General features: G+C 44.5%; 1 protein-coding gene across 2 annotated transcripts in view; it reads right to left on the reverse strand.

Annotated features, from left to right (window-relative positions):
* The window catches only part of Ziz (dedicator of cytokinesis protein Ziz), a 209,292-nt gene that overhangs the window by 109,779 nt on the left and 74,624 nt on the right, over nucleotides 1-24,889 (reverse strand). For both annotated transcript variants that reach the window (XM_055075992.2, XM_050187159.3), the window contains exons 2-12: nucleotides 24,546-24,662; nucleotides 13,036-13,208; nucleotides 11,835-11,907; nucleotides 11,044-11,142; nucleotides 8,439-8,570; nucleotides 5,292-5,481; nucleotides 4,490-4,575; nucleotides 4,180-4,263; nucleotides 3,576-3,725; nucleotides 1,716-1,952; nucleotides 422-627 (exon numbers count right to left, since the gene is read on the reverse strand). In XM_055075992.2, the coding sequence (XP_054931967.1) occupies nucleotides 422-627; nucleotides 1,716-1,952; nucleotides 3,576-3,725; nucleotides 4,180-4,263; nucleotides 4,490-4,575; nucleotides 5,292-5,481; nucleotides 8,439-8,570; nucleotides 11,044-11,142; nucleotides 11,835-11,907; nucleotides 13,036-13,208; nucleotides 24,546-24,662 (1,547 nt within the window). The remainder of the gene's footprint in view (nucleotides 1-421; nucleotides 628-1,715; nucleotides 1,953-3,575; nucleotides 3,726-4,179; nucleotides 4,264-4,489; nucleotides 4,576-5,291; nucleotides 5,482-8,438; nucleotides 8,571-11,043; nucleotides 11,143-11,834; nucleotides 11,908-13,035; nucleotides 13,209-24,545; nucleotides 24,663-24,889) is intronic.

Raw genomic sequence — 24,889 nt, forward strand, 5'->3', positions numbered from 1 at the left:
AGCCCCACACTCTCACAAATAGCGCTGGTAGGGCAGTATGAATAGTTCTGTAGAAAAACAACACTAGCCAAATTGAGCCTTCTATTATGCTGAAATGCAAAAAAAAAAATTTAAATAATCAGCGGTTGACTACAATTCACCCACTACAAATGGGTCATGCTACATCATGGGAGCTGGTGCCGCCTTTTCCCAGTGACGGCAACAATCCTGTTTTATGTCTAAGGCTAATTTCTCACTTTATGAGCAGCTGTGTTTCGTAGAGGTGATGCTTCAAACATTCTGTAGCCCTGGTCTGTCATTCCAGCTTGATTTCGTAATCGCTTTTAATGCACCTTTAAAACCGGCCCACAGATGCTTGTCGCAAATAGATATTTCAACGAGAGAAAAGTGATGTGGAAGCTATCAAGCTATGGGTGCTCACTTGGCGGCCCACGCAAAGGGCATGCGGAAATGGTCAAGCCGCTGGCAGCACAGGCGGAACATCTTCTGGGCCTTGGTCCCTTGGCGGCCATCACTGCTGTGCCGGAGGTAAGGTTCCGAGGCCTGCGCTATGCTTCCCTGCAGTACCTTCTCTACACGCACCACCAGGAACAGCTCAGAGTCCGGACGCTGAACCATGAAGACGGCCTGCGGAGAAGGGGGGGCATGCAGCCATGTCAAGCCAGGTGAATGCAATCTTAATGCGAGGCACTCTTTGCCTCATCCCAGGCACTTTGCGGTAGGCAGGTAAGCTCCCACCTAGCAACATTCCGAACCTCTTCAACAAAAAGAAAATTCAAGTGCCCTGTGGTGGGATTGAACCTTGTGACTCCCAGCACAGCGGCCCATTGCTCTAACCATTAGGCCACGATTGCACGCACGTTTCTCTTGTGCCAAGGCCAACTGGCACTTTGAGACGGCTGGCACGTGCGTCCCGTCCCAGTGCACGAGCGCGGTCATTTGCGCACGCACTAGTGGTCAGACATACCCCTGTCTATCCTATGCATCACGGGCTGGTGCGTGCCAGTTTTCTTTATTATTCCCTCATGGTAGCTAACACTTTAAGATGCTGTGTTAAGCTGCACTGCGTTCGGGATCGGCAGAGATTCCTCAGTCTTTTCCTCGTACCATACAACGCTACAAAGACGCTGTGCGACATTGTGCCGCCTTCAGGATCGGACCAGTTCGTAACGGAACAAGTTGCACTATTTCTTCACTGAAGTAGAAATAAAACTCTCATCGTGCCATTGCTGTCATACTATCATCATTGCCATCCTGCTTCTGTCATCACACACACAGTTGTTTGCTTAACACAAACATATTGGTCCATTTGTTAACTCTGAGGAACCCCAGATAATGCTGTATTGTCAGCTACCCGGAAAATGCTTCGCATGAAATTGTCTCTCACAGTGTGCGGGATCTACATAATTCTTTTACCACTGACGTTTTTAAAGTTTGCATATAAAGAACAATACATAAATAACCTTGCATTTCGCCTCCATCGGAATGCAGCAGCCATGATCCCAAATTGAACTTATATAAGTTGCGACACCATGCTTGGCAACAAATGCTATACAGCCACTTAGCCATCGTGGGAGGTGGCAAACGATTATAGCAACTGCTCGCTGTAGCAGAAAATAAGGGTAGAAAGGCTAGTGTATCTGGGCAAGAATACCGGTAAAACAAGTCAGCAGAGTATGTCAAAAAAAAAAAAAGAGGAAAGGTATAATTATTACCTGTTGTGGAAATGCTAGCCATTCCTCTCCGAGCTCGCTCATTCCAGGTAGCAGCGCGTCGTTCAGCTGAGTGCCTGCGGTCCCATTGGGAACCGAGCCACTGGTACTTTTCCTCCGCGTTGTCTTTGGCAGCATGTTGCGCATGTACGAGTTGTTGACGTCGAAGCGAAAATCCTCTGTCACTTTGCGCATGTGACGGACATCGTAAACCGCCATGGTGGTAAAGTAGGGTTCAACCTGCATATCCAGAGCCGCCGAATTTTAAAACAACAAAAGCGAGAGAGCCAAATCTAACATTGTCTGAGTCAGTGAGGATGACTCAAAGAACATTACACTGAGCACAAGGCAAAAGAAAGCACTGAAGAATGCCAATATACCACTTCCTATAGAAGGTCGCCACCCTGGCCCTCACACAAGGAAAAGCTTGCAGATTCATGCAATTTTTAGTAAAAGAGAAACTAAAAAGCACCATTAAGTCAGTGTATTATGGTTAAGCATTTTCGGTACTGCCAGACAGCATGACTATTTTTGTAATCCTGACACAAGTGCACACAACCTTCTAACAAAGAGAAGACCCATGCTTTGTATACCATGCCGACATCAAGCACCTATTATTCTCATACCAAATAAAAAAAAATAAACAAATCATTCTTTACTGAGCTACTATTCCTTTAAGCTCAAGGAGGCACGTGTCTGCTCCCACTTTGATGTTTATGAGCATTCAACAAGCATGGAAGGAATGTACCACACATGGGCACCAGCAAAGCGTTCGGAGATCAAATGGCACAATGGCACATTAAATATCCCATTCATCCAACATAAAAGGTGGTGCAAAAGAGTTGTTGAATAGAGAACACAAAGCAATATTACCTCACTAAACCAAAGAAATAATCACGGTCTTCAAGACCTTAAGTGTGCAGTATGAAATAAGTAATTTTTTTTAAAAAAGCATTCGAAGAGAATGAAGAAACTTCATTACAGCTTTAAAACTTCAGCAGAGTAAGGTTTATTTAAGTGAATTTGTTTTAGAACAAAAGATAGTGTTGTTCACTCTAAATTTTTTCAAATGGCAAGAAGGAGACACACAAAAGAACGGCTCACATACACGCACACATGCATTTGTGTATGTAATTTATTGCCTCGTGCATGTCTCACTCACACCATTCAAAATTATGTACAGCAAACCACTGCACTCTTGAACTTGGAATGTACTTCAGTGGTACAGGCATCACACCTTTGTTATTACTTGTCTGCTAACCACAATTTCTATTCTGCTTTCAGAATCAGAATTGGCTTTACTGTGATAATTAGAAAGATCGCAGGATGTTAATAAAGCGAAGGCAGTCCCAAAGTCAAAGAGTGCAATGGGACGCCCTTTCTAAACTAAGGAGAGCAGATAGTTGGGCTAGTTGGTTGAACTGCATACTGAAAAAGTTTGCCCAGAGACAAGAGGACAAGCCGAGAAAAAACAAGGACTAAACTTAAGAAAGCACAGATTATAGTAGAAGCAACAAATTGTGAACCATCATCGTTTAAAGGCCGCTGATGCACCCTCTTTTCAGGCACTTGGGCCAAGGTGTACTATAAGCGTCAAAAATTATGGGGCGGGGGATCTAAGAAAAAGTTTAATACTTCTGCAAAAGTGATCATGCATTGTGGTGTGCATTTTAATTCCCAGCGTCTACTAATATGTGCCAGCAACCAAGCATTGTACAGTCTTACTAAGTGCAGGCACAAACCATTTGAAAATTTAACTGTTTTGCAGAAACTATGCCCCATAAACTTTCAATGCGAACTGTGCTACACGACAAGGTAAGCTTTACAGTACAGCTGGTGCAAAATTGTCAAGCAATACTTTACCTGGCAGAGGGATCCATTCTGGCAGTCCAGAGGTGCCTGCAGATTGAACTTGACCTCTTCGCACTTCACGAACATGCGAGTGTTGAACTCTTCTTTGAAGGGCTCCACACGTCGCTCATAGTTAGAGATGTGCAAGCAGCTGCTTGATCTCTGCAAGGATTGGCAGCAGCGAAAGAAGCACCTCAATCGCACAGGTCCTTAGCAAGCCACAAATAACAATTGTATTTAGCGGCATAGGTAACAGCTGGCTAGGCAACCTGTTACCAATCGCATATCAAACCATTGCATTTGGTATCCTACAAATTGACTTTGGCAAGAAAAGATATGATAAGGAAAGTGCTATAAACAAAATGTAAGTGATGAAATTAGAGGCACAATGCCAATGAGCACTTCAGGATTAAAAGGCAACAATACAATTTGAAGTAGGCCCATCATTCTACAAAATACAAAAAATTTAAGTTGATTAACACTTTGCTGACACTATGCAGTACTTACAAACAGTGCTAGCAGTTCATGCCTGTAGAATGCCACAAGGAAATAGTTATGTCACTTATCATAGAAATTAGCACCAAGTCAAGACCACAATTCCTAAAATGCTACTTACCTGCAAGTCTGGATAAATAGAGAACAGGTTCTGCCTATTCTGTTTACGTGCTTGGGATATGGAGTAGTCCGTTTCCTTAGCATACTGAAAAAAAAAATAGGCAACCTAAAGATACAATTCACCAAACATAGTTTTAACACATAGGTATATACTTCATTTGGGTAGAACATAAAACAATCATTTAATGAGATCTATTAGTCACATTCTCTTCTGTGAAATTAAAACCAGTAAAACAGCTTTTCTATAAAGTTACACATAACAGCACTAGTCCAGAGCAAACATCAGGAACAAAAAGAAATGGCTTCAATACCTTCACCAAGTCTGGGTTCTTGCTGTGCTCCAAGCTTTTCAATGTTCCATAGCCATAGGGTGATGAAGGTGACGTTACCACATTTTCTGGAAAGGTTGTAGACAAAGTATCTAAGTAAAGTTGGTACTGAAAGCTATCAATATGGGTACATACAAAGTGCTGCATTTATTTGTTCACAATGTTCTCGTGAATGGAACTCTTCACAATCCGCAATACCACAATACCTTGGCCCATAATAAACCTTAGTTGGAAGTTAAAGCTTGTGCCTGTCGTTTCATGTTTCAAGTGTCATCCTAAAACACCAAGCGAAAAATCTACAGATTACCAACTGGCCTAAAACGCCCTTGCTAAGATAATAAAAGTGCAAAGCGAATAACTTATGCATGTTTACAAGTGTTCCTAATGTTTGATGACTAAAATAAGTTATATGTAAATCTGGAATATGGAGGAAGCTTTATGTAGTGACAAACTTCTACCCACAGCTTAATAACTCAGAAACAAACTTAAAAGTTGTCGAATCGCAGGTATTATCAAAAGCAGGACCACCACCTGACTAGTGAAGTTGCACTGCCATTGGCAACCAGGAAGTTAGCAGCGCAAGGCGAAATGATTTCACAACCTGACATGCCAAATAAAAATTACATTCGCAGAAGCTCTGCAAAAATCTGCAAAGTGGAGGACGTTTCACACAAGGCAAGAATCCCCATTCACCTTGCTGAAGCAGAATGCTACCTAAGTGAGCCCTGTCGGTCTCCTCAAGAAAGCACCAAATGCAAAAATATGGGGCACAGGGAGAGCAGACCTTCAGGTGATGAGACGACGGTGGCCGCAGCCTTCTTGCTGCACTCCTGGGCATTGCGGTAGTTGGTGGTGATGGCCACCAGCATGGCCATCCAGCCGTCCATCTCGATCTCGCTCTCAGCTGCTAGCACGCACGACTTGTGGCCATCTTGCATGCGTAGCTCGAAGCTCAGCTTGCTCCGCTTGGAATTCTGCACAGTGGCAGAGTTCAATCAGCCTCGACCAAAACTCCCATATATGAGCTGCACTTATTCATGCAAGAACCACTCGAGTCAGGTCCCTGTGAACTAACAGGACCTGACAATGCGACTATCAAGCTGACCCTGGCAGCACGACTTTTTCAATCTGATACGAGAAAATAGGCGACATGTAGCGCATGCACCGAGTTTAGTAACAGGTTCGTCTTACAGAAGGTGCCTTCATGCCATGCAGCAGTAAAATCACTCAGTTATGTATGTTCTAATGTTAAGTTAAACTGGAGGTGACAGTTGCACCTAAGTGCCACAAACAACTAAAGCAAGCAACTGATAAAGACACTGGTGCTCAAGATCAAGAGCACAAGGAAAGAACAGGAACTACGAAGTGTTTTTTATACTAAGAGCTTGGCCATTAATGTAATGTTTCTTGATAAGATTGGCGAAGAAGCGAATGGAAATATCAAGAGACACAACATGCCATCAGTGAAGACTAAGTCTTTGCCTTACACACAATGGTATACAAGTGAACTAGAACTTTTGTCCAGTCGTGGGTAGTAGCCGTAGTAATAATCTCTAATAAAAAAATGAGCAGGCAAGAGTTTTCGCCCTAGGCAGGCAGTGTCCTCAGTCGAGGATATCATGGGTAAACTGAGTCTCTTTTTGATAGGAATTGGGATGAGCTGAGTGAGAGTAGATGAAGACTAATGATGTGCTAATGGTGAGAGCAGGACACGCAACAATAAAAGCAATTTCACCTAATGAGACTTTCATTTCTCACTGCTACTCATGATAACAAGCCTGGAAGCAATGAATGAGGGTGGGTGAAATGTTATCCGACGCTCTTGTTCTCGAAAATATTTTTTTCCCAACTCTGTCTTATCAGCGCATTTCTCCACAAGGTCATTGCATTTCCAGCTGCTGCTGCGCAAGTTTGGATGTGCTACGTTAGTTTAGTTTTGACTGTGGTGCAAAAATTATGCCTGCCCCACTTTCAACACCAGAGAGCAACAGGCCCAGCGATTCATTTTCTGTGGTCTGAAAGAAAGCAACCCTTGCAAATTCATTGTTACACAGAACTGTTGTGGGCTACACTGCAAACTTAAAAATTCTTTTAATTCATGTGGAAGCCTCGACCAAGCCTCCCTGCCAAAGGACTCGGTGAGCAATAGCCAGTTTGTTGCCTCCAAACAGTATGGCTACCTAACCCTTAGCATTTCTAACAGGCCAGTGCCAAAGATGAAGAAAAAATGTGTCACACTGTGGTCCACTGTATGTATTCACTACCTTCTTTTTCATTTATTCCCCCAAAGTTAGGTACAGCACCAGGCTTGTTTGTCTTCGGACCTGAAGAAACCAATTATGTACACTCTTCTATTGTGTAGGCATGTGGAGGCAGTAATTGTTTTTCACACTGCAGCCAGAACTAACAGCATTTTTACCAGTCTAGACTAATTTAGAGTTGCTCCTTACATGTCCTTATGAAAAAAAAAAAAAAAACATGAGTGAAGGAAACAGAGAGAAGAAGAGCAAGTGCAGCTGCCAACCTTCCCGACTACCTCCTTTCCTTAGGGCCCCTCACCAGGTCTGGCCATTTTGAGCTGACAAGCACAGAGCATACAATGCACGCCAACGATCGTGTTTGCAAAGAATTACATCGCTACGCGCCGCGGAGAGGCCTGAAATTTCAATCCGAACGCAGTTTCCTTCTTCCCTCGCAGCGAATCTGCCCGGAGAGGGACAGCGATGTAGTCGGGCTCCTACACCTACGTAATCGTGTCCGCAGTGTGACGTAGCTCGTGGTGACACGCGACTTCGAGAATTATGCAAGGCAACACCTGTTATTTGTGTGATCTGCTGCTTGAATAAATGAATTGAGGTTTACAGAAATAATAAAACACACAAACGGAATGTCTGCATGTTTTTTTTTACTTCGCACCGAAGCAAAAGCGATGTACTTCCGTTTCGTCTGCTTGTTCCCGCGGTCATACAGTCACGCGCGCAGGTGTCAAAACTATGCCATTTTTTACCGTGTTCCAGCGCGTGATCACACTCTGCGATCTGCTTGCTCTGCCTCAGTATTCGTGTAGCACTGAATTATACTGGTAGTCATGTGTTCTTGTGCACAGCGCGCAAAATCGTGCACTGCGCAAAGGACACAACAGCTCGCGTGCGGAGCGGTCAGCGGGAATGCGTTGTGCAGGAAAAAAAAAAAAAAAACACGAGGAGAAAATAAAAATGAAGGCGGGGCCTGTGACAGATGTGTGACACGATCCTCGAGGTCTGGTATGGGAGAACGCAGGGAGGGAATTTCGCTTGCAAAGGCTAGACGAGGCGAGTGGAGAGAGCGTCTTGCTTGGCAGTGGAGCCCGCCTGCTAAAATGATGGGTTCTCAGTACTAAATATTTCTATCTCGGCTATTAATAAGTCGATTTGAAAATTTTTTGCGGCAGAACACTCCCTAGAATAACTTCCAGAGTATAACCAAAATTTGCTATGGGCCCTTTAATGCAGAGAGTCGTTGCATTGGCAGAACTGACATATACTAAGAATTCATAGAGTGAAGAATATTAAGAATAAGGGCTGCACATGAAAGACTGCGTGATGCCCTTATAAGACCAATGGGCTATACACACACAAGTATGCTTGGCACCATGCAGCAGTGGCCATGTTGCTGTGCGTAGCAAAAGCAGCACATGTAGCCAAGTGCTGAACGGTGACAAGAGTTTGAGGAATAAACATGCATTATAAGTAATGCCACCCAACTTCAACACAGCTCATGCTATCGCCTTGAATTCTTTCCCACAAAAGTGAGAAAGCTCCGAAGTTCTTTTGGGATAGCCTAAACACACACACAGACCATATTTCTTACCAAAGAACAATCCAAATATTGCGAAGAACTGCAGTTTGCAAACAGGGTGCTCTAACATATATGATGCATTTCCGTGACTTACCCTGACTACTTTGCTACAAAAGTCCATGCAGATGGTGCCTTTTGATTCCGTCTTTTTGTCATCCTTGTAGAACTCGAGGGAGTGGCTGCCATCCACTCCTCGTGTTAGTGTCATGTATCTTCTTTTGAATGACTAGAGAAACAAGTTGCAGAGAACATGTAATGAGTATTGTGTAATCATAACATTATCCAAGTCACTATAGCAAAAGAGCAGAAAAGATATGTCAAGAGGTTATCAGAGAATTATAACTTCAACAGAGAACACAGTCCTTACAGTGTGCTAAATTCAAGCACTCATGCCTGAATGTATAATGGGTAAGGAACTACGGTGCCATAAAGTAATACCAACTTTCAAACAAATTCACAAACAGACACTATGCTCAGTACATTAGAAATTTGGCAGACACACTTAAAACTGCTTACGTGCGGGAATGCAAAAGCATTACAGTCCTTTTGGTGAAATGTTTTTTTCTGCGCATTCCTTGTCTATGCAAGCTCTCACTTGCGTTTTAACTGCGCCTCGGTAAGGCCAAATGAAAACGCGCCATGCGTCTCAACGAGCTCGCTTGCCCACCAGAAGTTCATAATTTGAAGGACCGCTCAGTGGCGTTCAACTGGACATTAATGCTTTTTATTTTATACACTCATATTATACACTCATTCCAGAAGTTCATAATTCGAAGGACCACTCAGTGGTGTTCAACTGGACATTAACGCTTTTTATTTTATACACTCCTATTATACACCTCCTACCCAGTGGATGCACCATCACGTGCGCAACGACATGCACACTAGGCCACACGTTTAGTCAGCCAGATGGCTGCAACGTGACGCGAGCAATGATGCATGCACTAGGCACACACCTAGCCAATCAGAACCATGGAGCTGCTGTGGTGTTGGGGAAGTGTGTTCGTATCGCACCCTGGAGGCCCAGGTTCGATTCCCTCACAGACTGAAATTTACCTAATATTCTTTTCAAAGGCATTTGCTTACTTTGTTTACAGGAACCTGCCTGAGAAATCTGACGTGATTCCGAGTATTTTTTTACGTGTTTTTAGTCTTTGCCGGTGGCCATTTTTGGTACTATCATTCAGTCACGCCCCCGACTACAATGCTGGATTTTCGCATAATGGGGCATATAATGCTTTCGCCTTAATAAGCTGCATAATGCAAGCCTCAGTTGCTGCACTGGGAAGCAGAAATATTAGCAAAATATTTTGCTTACACTAGTACACTAATAAGCATCTTACAATAATGCACAGGTACTGACATTATAAGCGATGACAGAGGTAATATGTGGTACTATGGACTAAATAAGAGAACAGAAGAGTAAGAAGAATAATAGAAACTAAATACACTAATATACTAATAATAATACACCAAATACACTAATAGGTATCTTACAATAACGCACAGGTACCGACGCTGTAAGCGATGACAGAGGTAATATGTGGCACTATGGACTAAATAAGAGAACAGAAGAGTAAGAAGAATAAGAGAAACTAAATACACTAATATACTAATAATAATACACCAAATACACTAATAGGTATCTTACAATAATGCACAGGTAGTGACGCTATAAGCGATGACAGAGGTAATATGTGGCACTATGGACTAAATAAGAGAACAGAAAACTAAGAGAAACATGCACAAGAGCACCTTTGTTGCTTGTGTATTATTGTTTGAAACAGAATTCAATACAGATTAATTGCAGCCAACTCAAACGCTAATACTTAACTCAAATTTATTTTTATTTAAAGAAACTTGAATATTGGCATAATAGTTCTGCGGAAACCCGCAAGGTGGAGAGAAGTATTTAATTAAGGGACATGTGACATCCACCCAATCGTAGCAATTACCACAAAAAAAAAAAACATATAGGTTCCTCGAAAGAAAAGCCTCGCAGTTGAAGAAAAATTCATCCTGGCCTGTGACCTCGACGAATTTTTCTTCAACTGCGAGGCTTTTCGTTCGAGGAACCCGTATGGGTTTCCTTTGTAGCAATTGGTACGATTGGGTGGATGTCTCATTTCTCTTATAACTTGAATATCCTTCCAGTTCACGACAAATTTTCAAGTCATTTAATTCAAATAAGGGCTCCTTGTCCATTTAGCTAGTAGAAGTCTTCGGCTTCAGAAAGTGCGAGTAGTAAGGCAAAAGCCTACTAAGCAGGAGCATACAGAAGGCACAAGCTGCAGTCAAAATGTTGTGAAGTTTCTTCCTGAGGCTACTCTATACGTTGACAGACACAAGGAACCTAGTCATGCACAGGTAGCTTTGATATTCCAGACGTGCACACATCTCCGGTTCTTCAAGCCAGGCAAACGCTCTCGCTCTGCACCTCTTTTTCTTTTTGCGAATAAATTTATAGCTTAATGATCATTTATAACTATTATTACCTAATTTCAATTAGGAAGAATCAATATTTAGGAAGCATCATGCATATGGATATAATAGAGCATATAATTCTGTTTTGGACCCCATATTATTCAGTTTCAGATAATTACTGTTTCCAATAGTGCATACAAATAACATTTGGTCCCTACGCACCTAGATCTAGGCAAGTCAACTGCACTTTTATCGGTGACTGCAAACAGACTTACCTTTGTTGCCAAGCTAATGAAGCTGTCAGTGCCAGATTCTGGCCCCTTGAGTATGTAGCCTTCCTTGATGACCTCAGAGTCACCCTTGAGATTGCTCTCCTGGAGAAAATAAAAAGGTTGAGCATCAACAAAAGCCTACACATAACATATAATGGTATGCACAGACTCCCTGCTGTTGGCGCTGAAGCCACAACTGTACCTGCACGTGCAGCTACGAAACCCTAATATTTTAAGTATGCTTATTTCACAAGGTTTTGAGCCATCAACAACATCAGTGCAATCATGGAAAACTGAGCCGAAGTTTCAAAGCAGAGTGGAACTTCCAGAACGAGACCTTGAATGCAAAATTAGTTAGGAAATTCATTTCAATTAAACTCCACTCACTTCATTTCTTCACTGGTACATTTCCCACCTCTGAGCACAGGCACAGGCTACAATGAAAAGGCATTTGAACTGAAAGATATTTATTTTGCTTCAAATTTCGAAACTGTATTTTAACATTGCCTATAGCATAAGGCCACAGTATGTCCTGACAAGGGTGAATCATTTAAAGTCAGCTGTAGAACTACATACGCATTTAAAGTTAACCACCCAGATGAAGAGACTGCGACAGCAAGCATGGCATGGCCACTTACTAAAAAGGTATGGACATTTTTTTTTTTAATTTACGAAAAGCCATTAGAGAATTATGCACAGAACACCAGCATAAAAAGAAAAACGAAAATGCAAACATTTATCTCAGAGAGGTTACGAACAAATATTTTGTAAAATACAGCTTAGAACTGACATACCGAGTCCTTGACCTCGGTCTCTGTGTCAACCTCATACACCTGGTCCTGCAGGTCCGTTGGCCGTGGTATTCGACTGGAACAGATGAAAAGGAAGATGAAACCAACTGAAACACTACAGCAGTGAAGTGCACTGCAATAGTGTGACACCATTCAGTTAGTTAATGTGTTGTCAAGGGAATTATGACTCTCCATAACACAATGCATCTTCTCGTACAGTGAGACAAACCCGGGCGACAAATGCCCATTCCTCCCACTAGCTCCACGACTAATAATTAAGTGATGCTAATGTCAAAAATAGGTTGAGCATCATTCAAATGTCGCTTAAAAGGGATTCCTGTACTTTCTTTCAATGTCCCAAAATCCCCACCCCTTTTGGTAGTTTGATGCACCAATGAGCAAGAATGATGAAGAAAGAGGAGGATTAGTGCAGGATGTTGTCGCAGGGGTGGCATTTAATTGCCTATATATATGGTTAAACCTCTATATAACGAAGCCGGTAAAATCAGCAATTTGCTTCGTTATATCGAAATTTCATTGCATTGAAATTCGACCTTTCATGCAAATAAGTACAATCGCCGATTGATTTTTCTTACACAGAAAGGGGCCGCAGAACTTTCCGAATTATCAGGCAATAACAAACAGCAAATTTGAATGAGAAAACAATTCATTTTGATGAATTTGGGAGTCGGCGACAAATGATACGGTTTCATGCCACGTACGTCGGCGATATCTTCACATTGGTGGTACGAATTAAGCGAAGCCAGCCACGTTGGAGAATGCTTCGTCAGCCTCTCGCTACAAACGGGTCATCGGAACTCAAGATTACGCAACCTCCAATACTAAACATGTGGGAAGACAGCTTACATGGTGCCACACCATCTCGCCACGGCCACTCTTTGCACACGCTGGCGATTACCTCTAAAGCAGGGATTACCTCTAAAGCAGTCGACCAGTACATCCCAAGCTAAACCCAACAGCGGTGAAAAGGGTGGTCTAACTCAAACAGCCCAAAGTAAACTCAAACAGCCCATGGTGAACAAAGGCTCTGACAACACGGGCGCTACACAGCACCCTGCGTTGTCCAACTTTGTTATCCTTTGTTCCCTTTGTGCAATGTGATTTTGACAATGTTGACCTACCGACTTGCACAACTCACCATTTCGATCAAGTGAAAAAGAATTTAAGCGAACTGGCAACCAACCTGAGCAGCTCTTTGTACGTTCCCGAATAGACGCTTGACTTGTACAAGACTTTGTGCCAGTCAGCCGTGTAGGTTTTGATGCACTGGCGCACAAACAAGGGCAGGCAGTGGAATCGCACATTGGCAGGGATTGTTGGCACTGTGGTACGGATGGCACGGGGAATGACGGCTTGCTGTAAGAAAGCATAAAAATGAGAAATGAGCAGTGCCATCAGTAAAAGTGAGCTGCTTGGCACACATACTTGGACAAAAAAAAGTATTTATGTGTATTTATGTGCTCTCTTCCTCCAAATGCAAACACTGAAGTTGCAGGCAATGTCCTATGAAAGTGCACTTGATAAAACATAGCAAGACCATTTGATGGGATGCAATTTGCATGCTAATAGTAAAATGTTCTTTTATTTTTATTTGCTGGCACTCTATGAGAACAATTTAATATGCAAAGACGAAGCAGCAAGCAGCCTTCCCAGTGTTCACTCCAGTTTAACTGTGCATCGTTAAATTAATCAGGCAATGAGCAACACTTCTACGGTGCCAGGTGTGATCCTCCTTCAAATTCTTATAAATGGGACAAAACATAATGCAAGTCTCAACGGCGAATAAGATGAAAGTTGCCATGGACGACCTGCAGAACATAATGAATTAAAGCAACAGCATGGGCTGAAACATTCTATTGCACTTTTTCTGAAGCATTTAGCCTGTACTGCAGTCATGACACTGTACCCACATGCGATAGGATGTCTCGTTTCCCTCCTTGCAGATGATAATGCTGCCAGACTGTTGTGACCTTATAGTCTCCTAAAATGTTACCTTGAGTAATATACAGGGTGTTTCACGTAACTTGAACCAAGGATTTTAAAAAAGCGGTTAGCCGCAGCTGAATGAAACCAACGTCATACGATTTGCCGTCATGTGGCGCTCCTTAAGAGTATCTTTATTAATTAACTAAGATTAACTATTAAATTTTTGTTTATATTCACTTTCGGGTCAAGTGCATTTCGGTTCGTCATAGAGGGGGTTCAGGAACGACCGATCCAATCTTTTGTGTCAACGTACGTGCTGCGTGGTGATCTTTTTTTCGGCGTTTAAGGAAAGCCCACGAAATATGAAATAAGGCCACATGACTGCGCTCGTGTGCCATCGTATTGCGGCGCTCTCAACCGTGCTTCGTGCGAAAGAACCATGCGCGCAGACTGTGGCGAAGGGAGCGGCCGCGGCTCTAGGCATTGGCTTCACAGTGCGTCAGTATCTTTGGTGGTGGCACGCACAAAGGAAGCGCCGTCGTCCCTGATAAGCGATAGGCTCAAGGTACAGTTGATGGCGCTGCAATACGATAGCGCACGAGCGCAGTCACATGGTTTTATTTCATATTTCGCGGGTTTACTTTAAACGCTGAAAAATATCACCACGCAGCATTTACGTTGCCCCAAAGAAATTGGATTGGTGGTTCCTGAACCCCCTATACAATGCAACGAAATGCACTTGGCTCTAAAGTGAATATTAAAATATTGCATAATTCGTCTTAGTTAACTAATTAAGCGGAATATAAAAATACTCTAAGGAGCGCCACATGACAGCAAACCATATGCCTTTGGTTTCATTCAGCTGCGGCTAACCACTTTTTTAAAATCTTTGGTTCAAGTTACGTGAAACACCCTGTATAGCAACAGTATCTATGTTGGTTTCTCTATACTGTTTCAACTGGTATGCAAATGATTGAAGCACACCGTGGGAAGGAGCACTGGGAGAGCAATCAGCTTGGCCGATGATTGCTTAAAATGCAATGCTTGGTTTGGCTTGGTTTCACTTTCAAAGTCAGTTTCCAGAAATAAAACCATCGCACTACATTGCTAAAAAGTTTTATTATACTTGAGCAAAATTCATCACTAAAGATCTAAACACACAGTAAAGTGCACTCAAATATTACACTGCGCATTGGTTTCTCCGAAATGCTGCTTGACCGCTCGCACGACAAATTATGGATGGTAGTCCGGCTGCATCACTTAGGGATTGTTGAGTGAAGTGACATTTACGAGTGAAAAAACATATTCAAGGAAAAACCACCAACATACAAGAAAATCGAGAGTGAAAAATAATAATAATAATAATAATTACTATTATTATTATTATTATTATTATTATTATTATTATTATTATTATTATTATTATTATTATTATTATTCAGTTTGAAAACACACAATGGACAGAGAGGGAAATAACAAGCAGACTGGCAACTACCACTGGAATGGGCACAATGCCTGCCTACTCTCTTTAGGAAGGACAGGATAAAAAAGAAATAACAAATAAAATGGAGGATAAGAATGATAGGAAAGAGGAAAGAAAGAACAAGATGATAGAACATAAAGACTAAAGCAAAACAATGACAAATAATACAGGACAGCAGTAAGAATTAAAATATTACCGTAGACCAACACTAATGACAAAGGAATGCAAAAAGAAAGAAAGATCAGCAGGAAAGAAAACCAGACAGTTCAGTCAGTAACATAGCGCCTTGAGTCAACCAATTTCATTTCAATGTCTGTGCTTCCAATCATCCCTACAGTGACTGAATGATCCAAGTGTCAGTTATTTCTCGTGCTTAGCCTTTAAACTTATAAAACCCTATGGTTGGGACTTCTGACCTCTTAATGCTCTCGTAAAAGGAACACTAAGCGGTCTGAATGAAGGGCTGCTGAGGCTATTATTGCCTGAGAGATATTCCAACCAAATTATGGTCTTTACAATGTAGCCCACTGTCGACAGACGAAAACACACAAAACAAACAAAAATGTTTGGATACTCCGTAGAATGTCTATTGACTTTCTATGTACGTAAGTTTTCGCAGGTATTGCCTACATATGCTGCATGTTCGGCATTGCATTTCCTGCCAGCTGTAGCATGTGCCACTATGATAAAGAAACGAAACCAGCAAAACCTTCCTGAACACGTAATATGTAACAATTCTTTTACTTTCCCACTCTTTCTTTCCCTGCGTCAGTGGCTCGCACGAAGCCCTACATCCGCTATGTCGGATGATACACCTGAACAGAATTGGGGGGAAATATTCCTTACATAATACTGTCCCTGTTATCCTTTCCTGACGTTCCCTAATTAGGCACTGAATAATTCGGAAACACACATAATGCGGACCCGTAGTACAGCGCCAATCAACGACCTTCCGTGATCGCTCAGTGGCTATGGTGTTGGGCTGCTGAGCACCAGGTCGCGGGATCGAATCCCGGCCACGGCGGCCGCATTCCGATGGGGGCGAAATGCGAAAACACCCGTGTACTTAGATTTAGGTGCACGTTAAAGAACCCCAGGTGGTCTAAATTTCCGGAGTCCTCCACTACGGCGTGCCTCATAATCCGAAAGTGGTTTTGGCACGTAAAACTCCATTATATATATATATATATATATATATATATATATATATATATATATATAACGCATGCGGCCGCGCGCCGCGGAACGTCACGAATGCGATGGTGATAAGATGGCGATAAGATAGCAAACGCGCGGGGCGAAAACCGAAACCATACGGGGAACCAGCGCTGAAACTTTGCATGCCAACTGCAGCGCCGCAACACACAGATTAGCGGGCGGAGGAAACAGTTCTCAGTAGCACATGCCGCGATTTCGCGTGAGCGAATTCAGCGCTCATATTGACGTGCAGCCTTTGACCTGACTGGCCAAACTTACTGATTGACCCACGGTCAAAGCACGGCTAGGCGAATCGGGCTGTAACGTTGACACAGGCGCGCGTCTGTTATCGTTCAATATGTCACACGGGAGCGTATGCGGGTACTCTATACTCGCGGACAACTTTCTGTGGTAATCAAGGGAAAGCCACGGAGGCAAAGCGCGCACAAGAGAGAGCGCTTCTGAAAAGAGTCCAGTGTTTTCATCCACGTCAGTTTAAGCACGGGAAGAGAAAACTTAAACATCTTATTAGCAGCAGTTAAATAGGACGAAACACACCACTGAGTGTAAGAGTTTACTTATTTTGCGGCTTTTCCCTTGCGCGTCTGGGCAAACCCGAAACCGTCGCACGTGGAAGCTGCGTCGATTCAGCGTCTGTTCCGAGCAACCAAAAGCCCTGTCAAACGCTGGCGGACTACTTGGCGCGGTAACACATGTGCAGAAGCTCCGCCCCCGTAGCTTTCCCTTCATTGCCACAGAAAGTTGGCCGCGAGTGTAGTCGCACCATCCTCCGTGGACTTTCTACCGGGCGGTGTCAGCAGGTGTTATTTGCACATGCAAACTGTCGCAGCGCTTCCTGGCCAGCGCCGATTCTCTTTATGTGGGGTGTATTACGCAACGTGATGGCAACCTCTCGGAAATGAACATTACCAAAGAAATCGTGGATAAGCTTTGAATTTCGTTCCCTCCTGATAAGTATTTACTATCGTACGTCTTTCTCCAAACCGGTTTCAGTACCAAGGAGCTGGATCTGTCATGACGTCATGATAAACCGGTCTGCTGCGTTCCTGCGATAGCTGCAAACTGCCACAGGCGAGCGCAGCTCGAGGAAACGCCCGCAGCACTCTCGCTTTTTTTTTATTTACTTTTTTTTCTTTAAGTGAGCATGCACCAACGTCCATTCCCGGTCTTACTGCTAAAACACGCCAGCAAAGTGTGCCATGCGTTATGACGTCATTCCAAACCGTCACACGTGACAAATGCGATTCTTATACGTGCGAGAAGCGTTTGGCTGAGCTTCTACAACTTCGAAAACTATGCGGAAGCAATCCTTCAACTTTTCACCCAGTGAGATGTCATGCGCGCTGTGGCGTGCGCCGAGATACCGCACGAGAATATAAACCCTCACTTCCATTCCGAAACGCTCCCATGACAACGAACAATTGCACACGCATCAATCTTTTTATGCAAGCGAGAATTAACCAATTTTCCTAGTTACTCAAGTAAGTCCACAACTGCTCCTTTCCTCCGACGCTAACCAGCAGAGTCCTTTGAGCTTCTTTTTCTTTGTGCCTTCATTCATTTTCTTTTTTTTTTTTTTTGTCGCACACCTTACCCGGTCAAAGCGCAAGCACTTCCAATGAGAGACCACGGTCTACCGACTTGGAACTACTTCGAACTAACGCAGAAATCCTTCGAAGCACCGTACGTAGGTCTGTATCAAAGCCCAACCGTTTCACCGCTTGGTGCGGAAAGATGGAATAATTCGGCAGTCTGAGCATCCCAGTAATCTACGGCAAAATAAAGCAGCAAATGCGAATCAGTGAAAGCCTCAATCAGGGGTGCCAAAAAAGCGTGTGCCTTCCTTGTAGGAATGCTTGGCGTATATAGCTACATATGCACGATGCGACAGGGAATGTCGCACTCTTACTCGCGCTCTAGAGTTCTGGTAATGACCTCGAATGACCCCGGACACATCTACGTGGAGAAGGGCGATCCGCCATCGACAGCCTATAATTTGCGCAAACATACCGATTTCCTCGCATTTCGACAGAACATTAATAACCAACAAAGACGCCAGAGAAAGTATAATGGACTTCGTTGCTTCATTCCTACTTCCTTGCTATCATTACAATGCGCTTAGGCAGTGTATTGATAGCAAGGTAAAAGTCAGACTAATAGCCCCTGTTTTTTTTTTTTTTTTTCTTTCCTCTTTCTCTCTTCGTGTCGCTATACGTATATATAGGCTCACTCCGTCTACTGCCATTACGCTCGCGAGGCCACGGGCAGATAGACAATCTCCCGACGAACCCTTTCCGATTCCCAGCGCTGCGCCCTGCAACAATGAATAACTCTATCGTCGAGAACTGACCCGGCGGCTACCAGGCATAATTTTTTTTTATCGCCCCACCCCCTTGTTTTCTTTGGGTTTTAGGGACGTCTCGGATCGCAGCGCCGGGGCAATTTGGCCAGGCGTCACGCCCTCTCGCCTATGAGCGCGCGTGCAGTCACGGCGTGTCCGAATGTCGGCCACGCAGGACCCCACAGGCATCGATTGACCCATTCCAGGATCGGTGACCCGCTCGGGCTGACGGGCGTCGAGGACGACGCCCCGGGGTTGTGGTGCGCGTGCTCCCGAACCTCTCCGATCGGCGTAATTTTGTTTCTTTGATATTTTTTATGTGTCGTAGCGCAAGCAGACGCATGTGAGAAGCCACGACCGGCCACAACTGCTGTTCTCTGTCTGCCTGCCTTTTTCTTTTTTTTTTTTTTTTTTTTTTTTTTGCCGTTGAGCGAAATCGCGCCGTTTTCCTCAAACGACTCCAAGCGCGCCGAAACTGTGGCACTAAATCGGATCTTGATCTGTTTTCGATGCGCGTGCCGCGCCGCTGCCTCGATCGCGAAGAGGGAAAGTTTACGTCGATCGGGCAAGTCGAGTGGCCGTCACACGCCCCCGTGTCACTTGTGTTTGCGATGCGCGAGATGAGGGCAGCACGCAAACGTTAGGTGCGCTTGTTCCGGCAGGCGTAAATCCCGTGGGAAGATCCAAGAGCTTTACAGACTGGCGATCTCAGCGCCCTCCTTTAATGAAAGGGCCGGTGGCATACACACGTACCACACTCCAATGAAAATATATGCGACCCTGAAAGCAAGAGCGTACATGAAATGGAGTTCCCTACTCGTTAGTTACGTGCGGAACTGTGTGCATATTTAATATACTCTATTTATACATGTAACAGGGAAAGCGTACGCTGAGCGCACAGGAAATGTTTATTACCAAAGTCGATGCGATACCACCGGCTGGGTCAGGGCGATATATCATAAATGAAGACAATCCCCCGACCTATATTATAGAGTAAATTTAGCTTTTTCAGATTTGAGCACGGTGCTCGTGCGGAGCCCGGGACGTTAACCCTACACCAACTTCAGTAGTTGGCGCTTGTAGTGTGCGTTCGCCATTACATTGCTCGATTACTCGGCTCCTAGTCCTTGCGTGCGGTAGGCGTGTGTAGGCTTGGGCTATGTATCCCCATCTCTACTTTGATATTCGCTGTCTACACTACTGCGGCCGGCTCTGTGTACTCGTATAAACCCGACCCGAGTTTCATACCTGCTCGATACACCACTAAACAATATGCAATATTAAACACCGCTAATGCTTTCGCACCTCGCACTTACGCTGACTGCGAGTCGAACTGCAAGCAGGGCGTTTCTCTTTCTCTCTCTCTCTCTCTACGCCGTTTCGTATGAAACTGCGTCGCGACGTGGATGCTATAGGCGCGGACTGCGCCTGCCGGGCGTCAAAGAATAGTACGACACGGTGGTGGCCAATGCATATACCGCGCCACACTGCAGCGTCTACTTCTATTAACAGTATAGGCTATACGTAACCGTATACTGAAAGCTAATCTTCAATCACTCGAAGGCCGCCGTTTTAGTAGCGACTCAACCGTTGTGACAAGACGAAATGCTATCCGCCGGGCGCGCGCCTTCACGGTTTCCTGCGCGGCTCTCCGATAAAGATCCGAAGCCCCCGTTTTCTGGCATTCCCCACAATATATCTACAGCACCCGCCCAGTTTTCCTTGAATTACCACGATGTCCTGGCGAGACGCCAGATATGAAATAACGGCACCGATGGACACATTATAACACGCTGTTCTATAGTAATTGCACCGAACACCTCTATTCTACTTATCTGGCGCAATAGTGACGCGTCAGTGACAATATCGGTGACAGTGTCAGTGACAGAGCACTCAGACGGGCTGAACGCAGCGTCACAAGATACTTCCACCAGCGCTGCTGCTCCCATCTGTATACGCCTCCGGTAAAGCACGTATACACTCATGCAGATTCCCGGACAGCGCTTAAGCGGGGTGGCGGCTCGGAGTAGGGAGTGCGTCCGACGAACAGGCTCCTAGTTTAGCTCAGTTTTGTATTACGTCGTAATACAAAACTGAGCTTAACTATGCCCTTGTCGGAGCCTGCTCGTCCGACGCACTCCCGTATCCGAGCCGCCACCCCGCAAATCTTTTCGATAGCTTCATCCAGTTAATGGTCTTCGTCCACACGTCTGTTAGCATCTTGCTAGCACGCGACAATGCGTAATAAAAGGCACTCCTTTCGTGCAGACGCAAATTGGGAACGCAGTAAACCTAGTTTCCCTATAGCACGCGGGCGCGCGCAGTTTGCGACCGCGTGGTGGAACCGTACGGTATACGACGTCAATTAAAAACGACCAGAGCTCTCACGACGCGGCCGGCATCCTAAAGAAGGAGCGACGCACGATGTATATGGGATGAAGGTAGTAAAAAAAAAATGAATAAAACGTCAGCAGTAGACCGCCCAAGAGCACGCAGGGATTACAACAATGGCCCTTTTCCATCGGCCATAACAATCCGTCTGGAATAAACCAATGAATCAGATCAGCCTCGATGCTAGTAGGTTGTTAACAAAGAAAGAACCTGAAATACAGCAAAAATAAAAATAAATAAAAATACGCAGACATGTACAGTATGTATACGTGTGTCGTTTATACATGCGAACTCCCACGAAACTGGTTCCTCGCTCCGGCCGTAGACTGCCACCGCTTCTCCTACGCTACTGGATAGATAGCGCGCAATAACAGCTCTCCCGCGTGCGTTCTGGCTGGCTACACAATCGCTGCAGGACAAGAGCGCAGCATATATAGTGTTACAAAATAAGTAAACAAACGGAAAGCGCCAGGAAGAAAAAAAAAAAAAACCGTAGACTCGTTCGAACACCGAACTCAGGGGTGTCGTTGAACTCGGCAAGAACGACGATACCAGACTTCGTTCTCTGCACTTCGCGAAGAGGCAGCACCTAAAAAACGCGCGAGAGAAGCAGCCGGCCGACTCCCGTTTGGACGTGCGGACAGCGTTCGAAGGGATCGAGAGAACTGACCGAGGAGCGCTCGAAAAAACAATGCTATCACGTAGTACGCTGTTACACGAGTTCGTGCTAGAAAAAAAAAAAAAGTTTGCAAGCACGTTCTGCTCATCGACGACAAAGGGGTGCAGGATAATACAGCCCCACTGCCTATTCATTCTCGGTTATCTAAAGGAGAAAAAAATGACCCGCGCAGCGTGGGCATCATAGGCAAAACTCCAGTATCTCACACTGTATATATGCACACATACACGCATAACGTTCGTCCGACTCCGCGAAGCAGATAAAAGTCTGTGAAGCAGAAGAAGCCTGTTTTCTCGAAAAGGAGCGCGTGTAGAGGCAGCTATTAACCCACGTTATACAGAAAGAAAAAAAAAAGGAAAGGAAAATGTGGGTCAATTACACGCTATTGGCTACGGCCGATTAGGCGCAAGGAGACGCGTACGTGAGCGAGGCGCTTAGGTCAACGAACGGACTCTTCTAATCTTTTTTTATTTATTATTATTTTTGCTAATCGCTACACAGTACCACACGACACAAGCACAGCCGCCAACTTTAAAAGGCTTTACAGCGTTCCGGAAAGAAAGAAAAAGAAATCGATACGCCTAATGCATTTTTGATTCTCGAATCTAATCTCGCTGATCGGAAGTGGCGCGCAATTCTCTCCGTCTAAAATGCACGGTGCCCCAAATATTTAAAACGTTGCACGAGACGCTTCTTGCATTCTGCTTAACGGCTGAATGGGAAACCTATTTGGCCAAGTCGTCCGCTTAATCGACGAGCTTCAGACGGGAAACTGCGCTTAACGATTACGGCACCAGACGACACAGTTTCGCTAATCGGGCTACACAGGCGCCGTGGCGATAATCGCTCCCTTAAGCGCGCGATGAAGCGGACGTGATGGCGACGCACGTCCTGTTTACACGCAAGATTTATATGTATGCGTAAATAAACAGCGCCGCGCGAGAGATGGGCACATTAATGAAACAACAGTGCCCCTCAAAGTGTATACTACAATATCAAGAATACCTCTACTTCAAAGGTACACGTTGGGCTAGGTTACATAAAGGTTCTTTAATGTATTCTTTCCTCTTCTTTCAAGCATGCGATGCTTCCATCAAAACCCACAGTTGAATGTCTGCAGTGCCTCTCAGGGTGTATAGTTTTAAATTCAGAATGCATGTCTCTGCGATTTGAATGCATAGATTGGGCTACAGATTAGGTTATAAGATTTGTGAAGGCTTTTCCCTTCGAGAATGCGAAGCCTCCAACAAAAAAGTCATAAAACCATCTTTAAAAGAAACGTTAAAAGAATTTTCGGGGTTTCACGTGCCAGAACCGCGATATGCATGACTATGAGGCACGCCGTAGTGGGGAACAGTTGGTGCGGAAGGGGCGAGGGAGAGACTACGGATTAACTTTGACCATCTGAGGTCCTTTAACGTGCACCCAATGCACGATATAGGCGGGCGTTTTTTGCATTTCGCACCCATCGCGAAGTGCGGCCGCCGTGCCCTGGATTTGATCCCGCGCCCTCGGGGTTCTTAGCAGCGCAACGCAAACCACGGCAAAAAATAAAAAATAAAAAATAATAATAATAAATAAAGAAAAAAAACATATTGAATAATGCCGTCTTCAATCGGTAAACCTCAGTAGCTGCGTTTCAAATGGGTGTCATAGTCGAAACATTGTGAAGTGTTGGCCGTCCAAAAAGCGCCCTCAGTATGATAGATGGCGCAACGCCATGTTGTAACCTGGATGCCTACACATAGTGACAGGCTGAGCAATGCGCACTTTACGGTTGTGTCTGCTCGTCGAGAAAGGAAGTGCCGCTCTCTCCTAACTGCACGATTTGGAATCACACAGCCAATGCGGTTCTCAGACTTCCTTTAATGGGCACTGTTGTTTTAGGTTGGAACGATGATTATTACATTTCACCCGCGCACGGGCATCTAAGGCCAAAGAGCGCCAGGACATGTCTAATAATTTTGCCTAATTGTAAGTTTAAAACAATGATTTAAAATAGAGGCTGTATATTTTATGTTGGCATTTCTGAGATTGGCAAAAGAACGACAAAAGAACGTATTCAACAGTAAGCATTTACTACCAGCCGAGATTAAGAAAGAAAGAAAGAAAGAAAGAAAGAAAGAGACGAAAAGTGCGGCGTGCCATTCTTGTATGCATGTATACGCTTTGTCCTGTGAAGAAGTTCGAGTCGTAAGTAGTTTGCGAACAGCGTTACACGAACCATGCAAGAAATGCTGTCGCTGCTTCTGGATCTCATTAACATTCAACGTGAGCAGCATAGACATCGGGCTACTGCAGCACTGCACACATAGTGACCGACAGTGATGTCTAATACGAAATACAGTGACGACCAATACGAAAAGGAACACCTCATCTGCGTTGCACACCGGAAGTTATCGAATTCTCCGCATTGCTACGACGTCACGCGAGCGCAGAGGGGAAGGTTCTTCGGCAGTAGAAGTTTATTTTGCACGTAAAAGCGACGCGGTGTCTGAACTCGCACTCCTACCGCAATCGTTGTTTGATTATGGATGAGGTGCTCCCTTTCATGTACATGTCCGACCACCCTTTACGCCAAGGTCAGGCACTTTCGATGCCTGTATATATATGCATCGGCATTCCTATGCATCTGCGAGACGTATCGCTCCTCACCGAGATGTCGTCCGGAGGAAAGAAGAGCATCTCCCGCTGGGGGTCATTGTGCAGGATGGTTTTGTTCTTGGACACGAACTGCTCGTAGTCCAGGGGTTCCACCAACTGGTGCCGGACCTGCGGTATACAGCGGAGTAGAGTGGCGTTAATTAGCGAAGTAATCATCATCCAACAGCAGTATAAGTGTCTGATGGAATGCACTGACGCACAAAGTGCGGAAAAAAGAATAAGGAACAGTTGAAAACACAAGCACACACACTCAAACAAAAGTAATGAATTGTTAAGAGGCACGACAAAAGTCACGAGATAAAGGAGGAACATGCACTAGTATTCAGCTCCTGTGC

Source organism: Dermacentor andersoni, chromosome 2, assembly GCF_023375885.2.
Source record: "Dermacentor andersoni chromosome 2, qqDerAnde1_hic_scaffold, whole genome shotgun sequence".
In the NCBI taxonomy this organism is placed as follows: Eukaryota; Metazoa; Arthropoda; class Arachnida; order Ixodida; family Ixodidae; genus Dermacentor; species Dermacentor andersoni.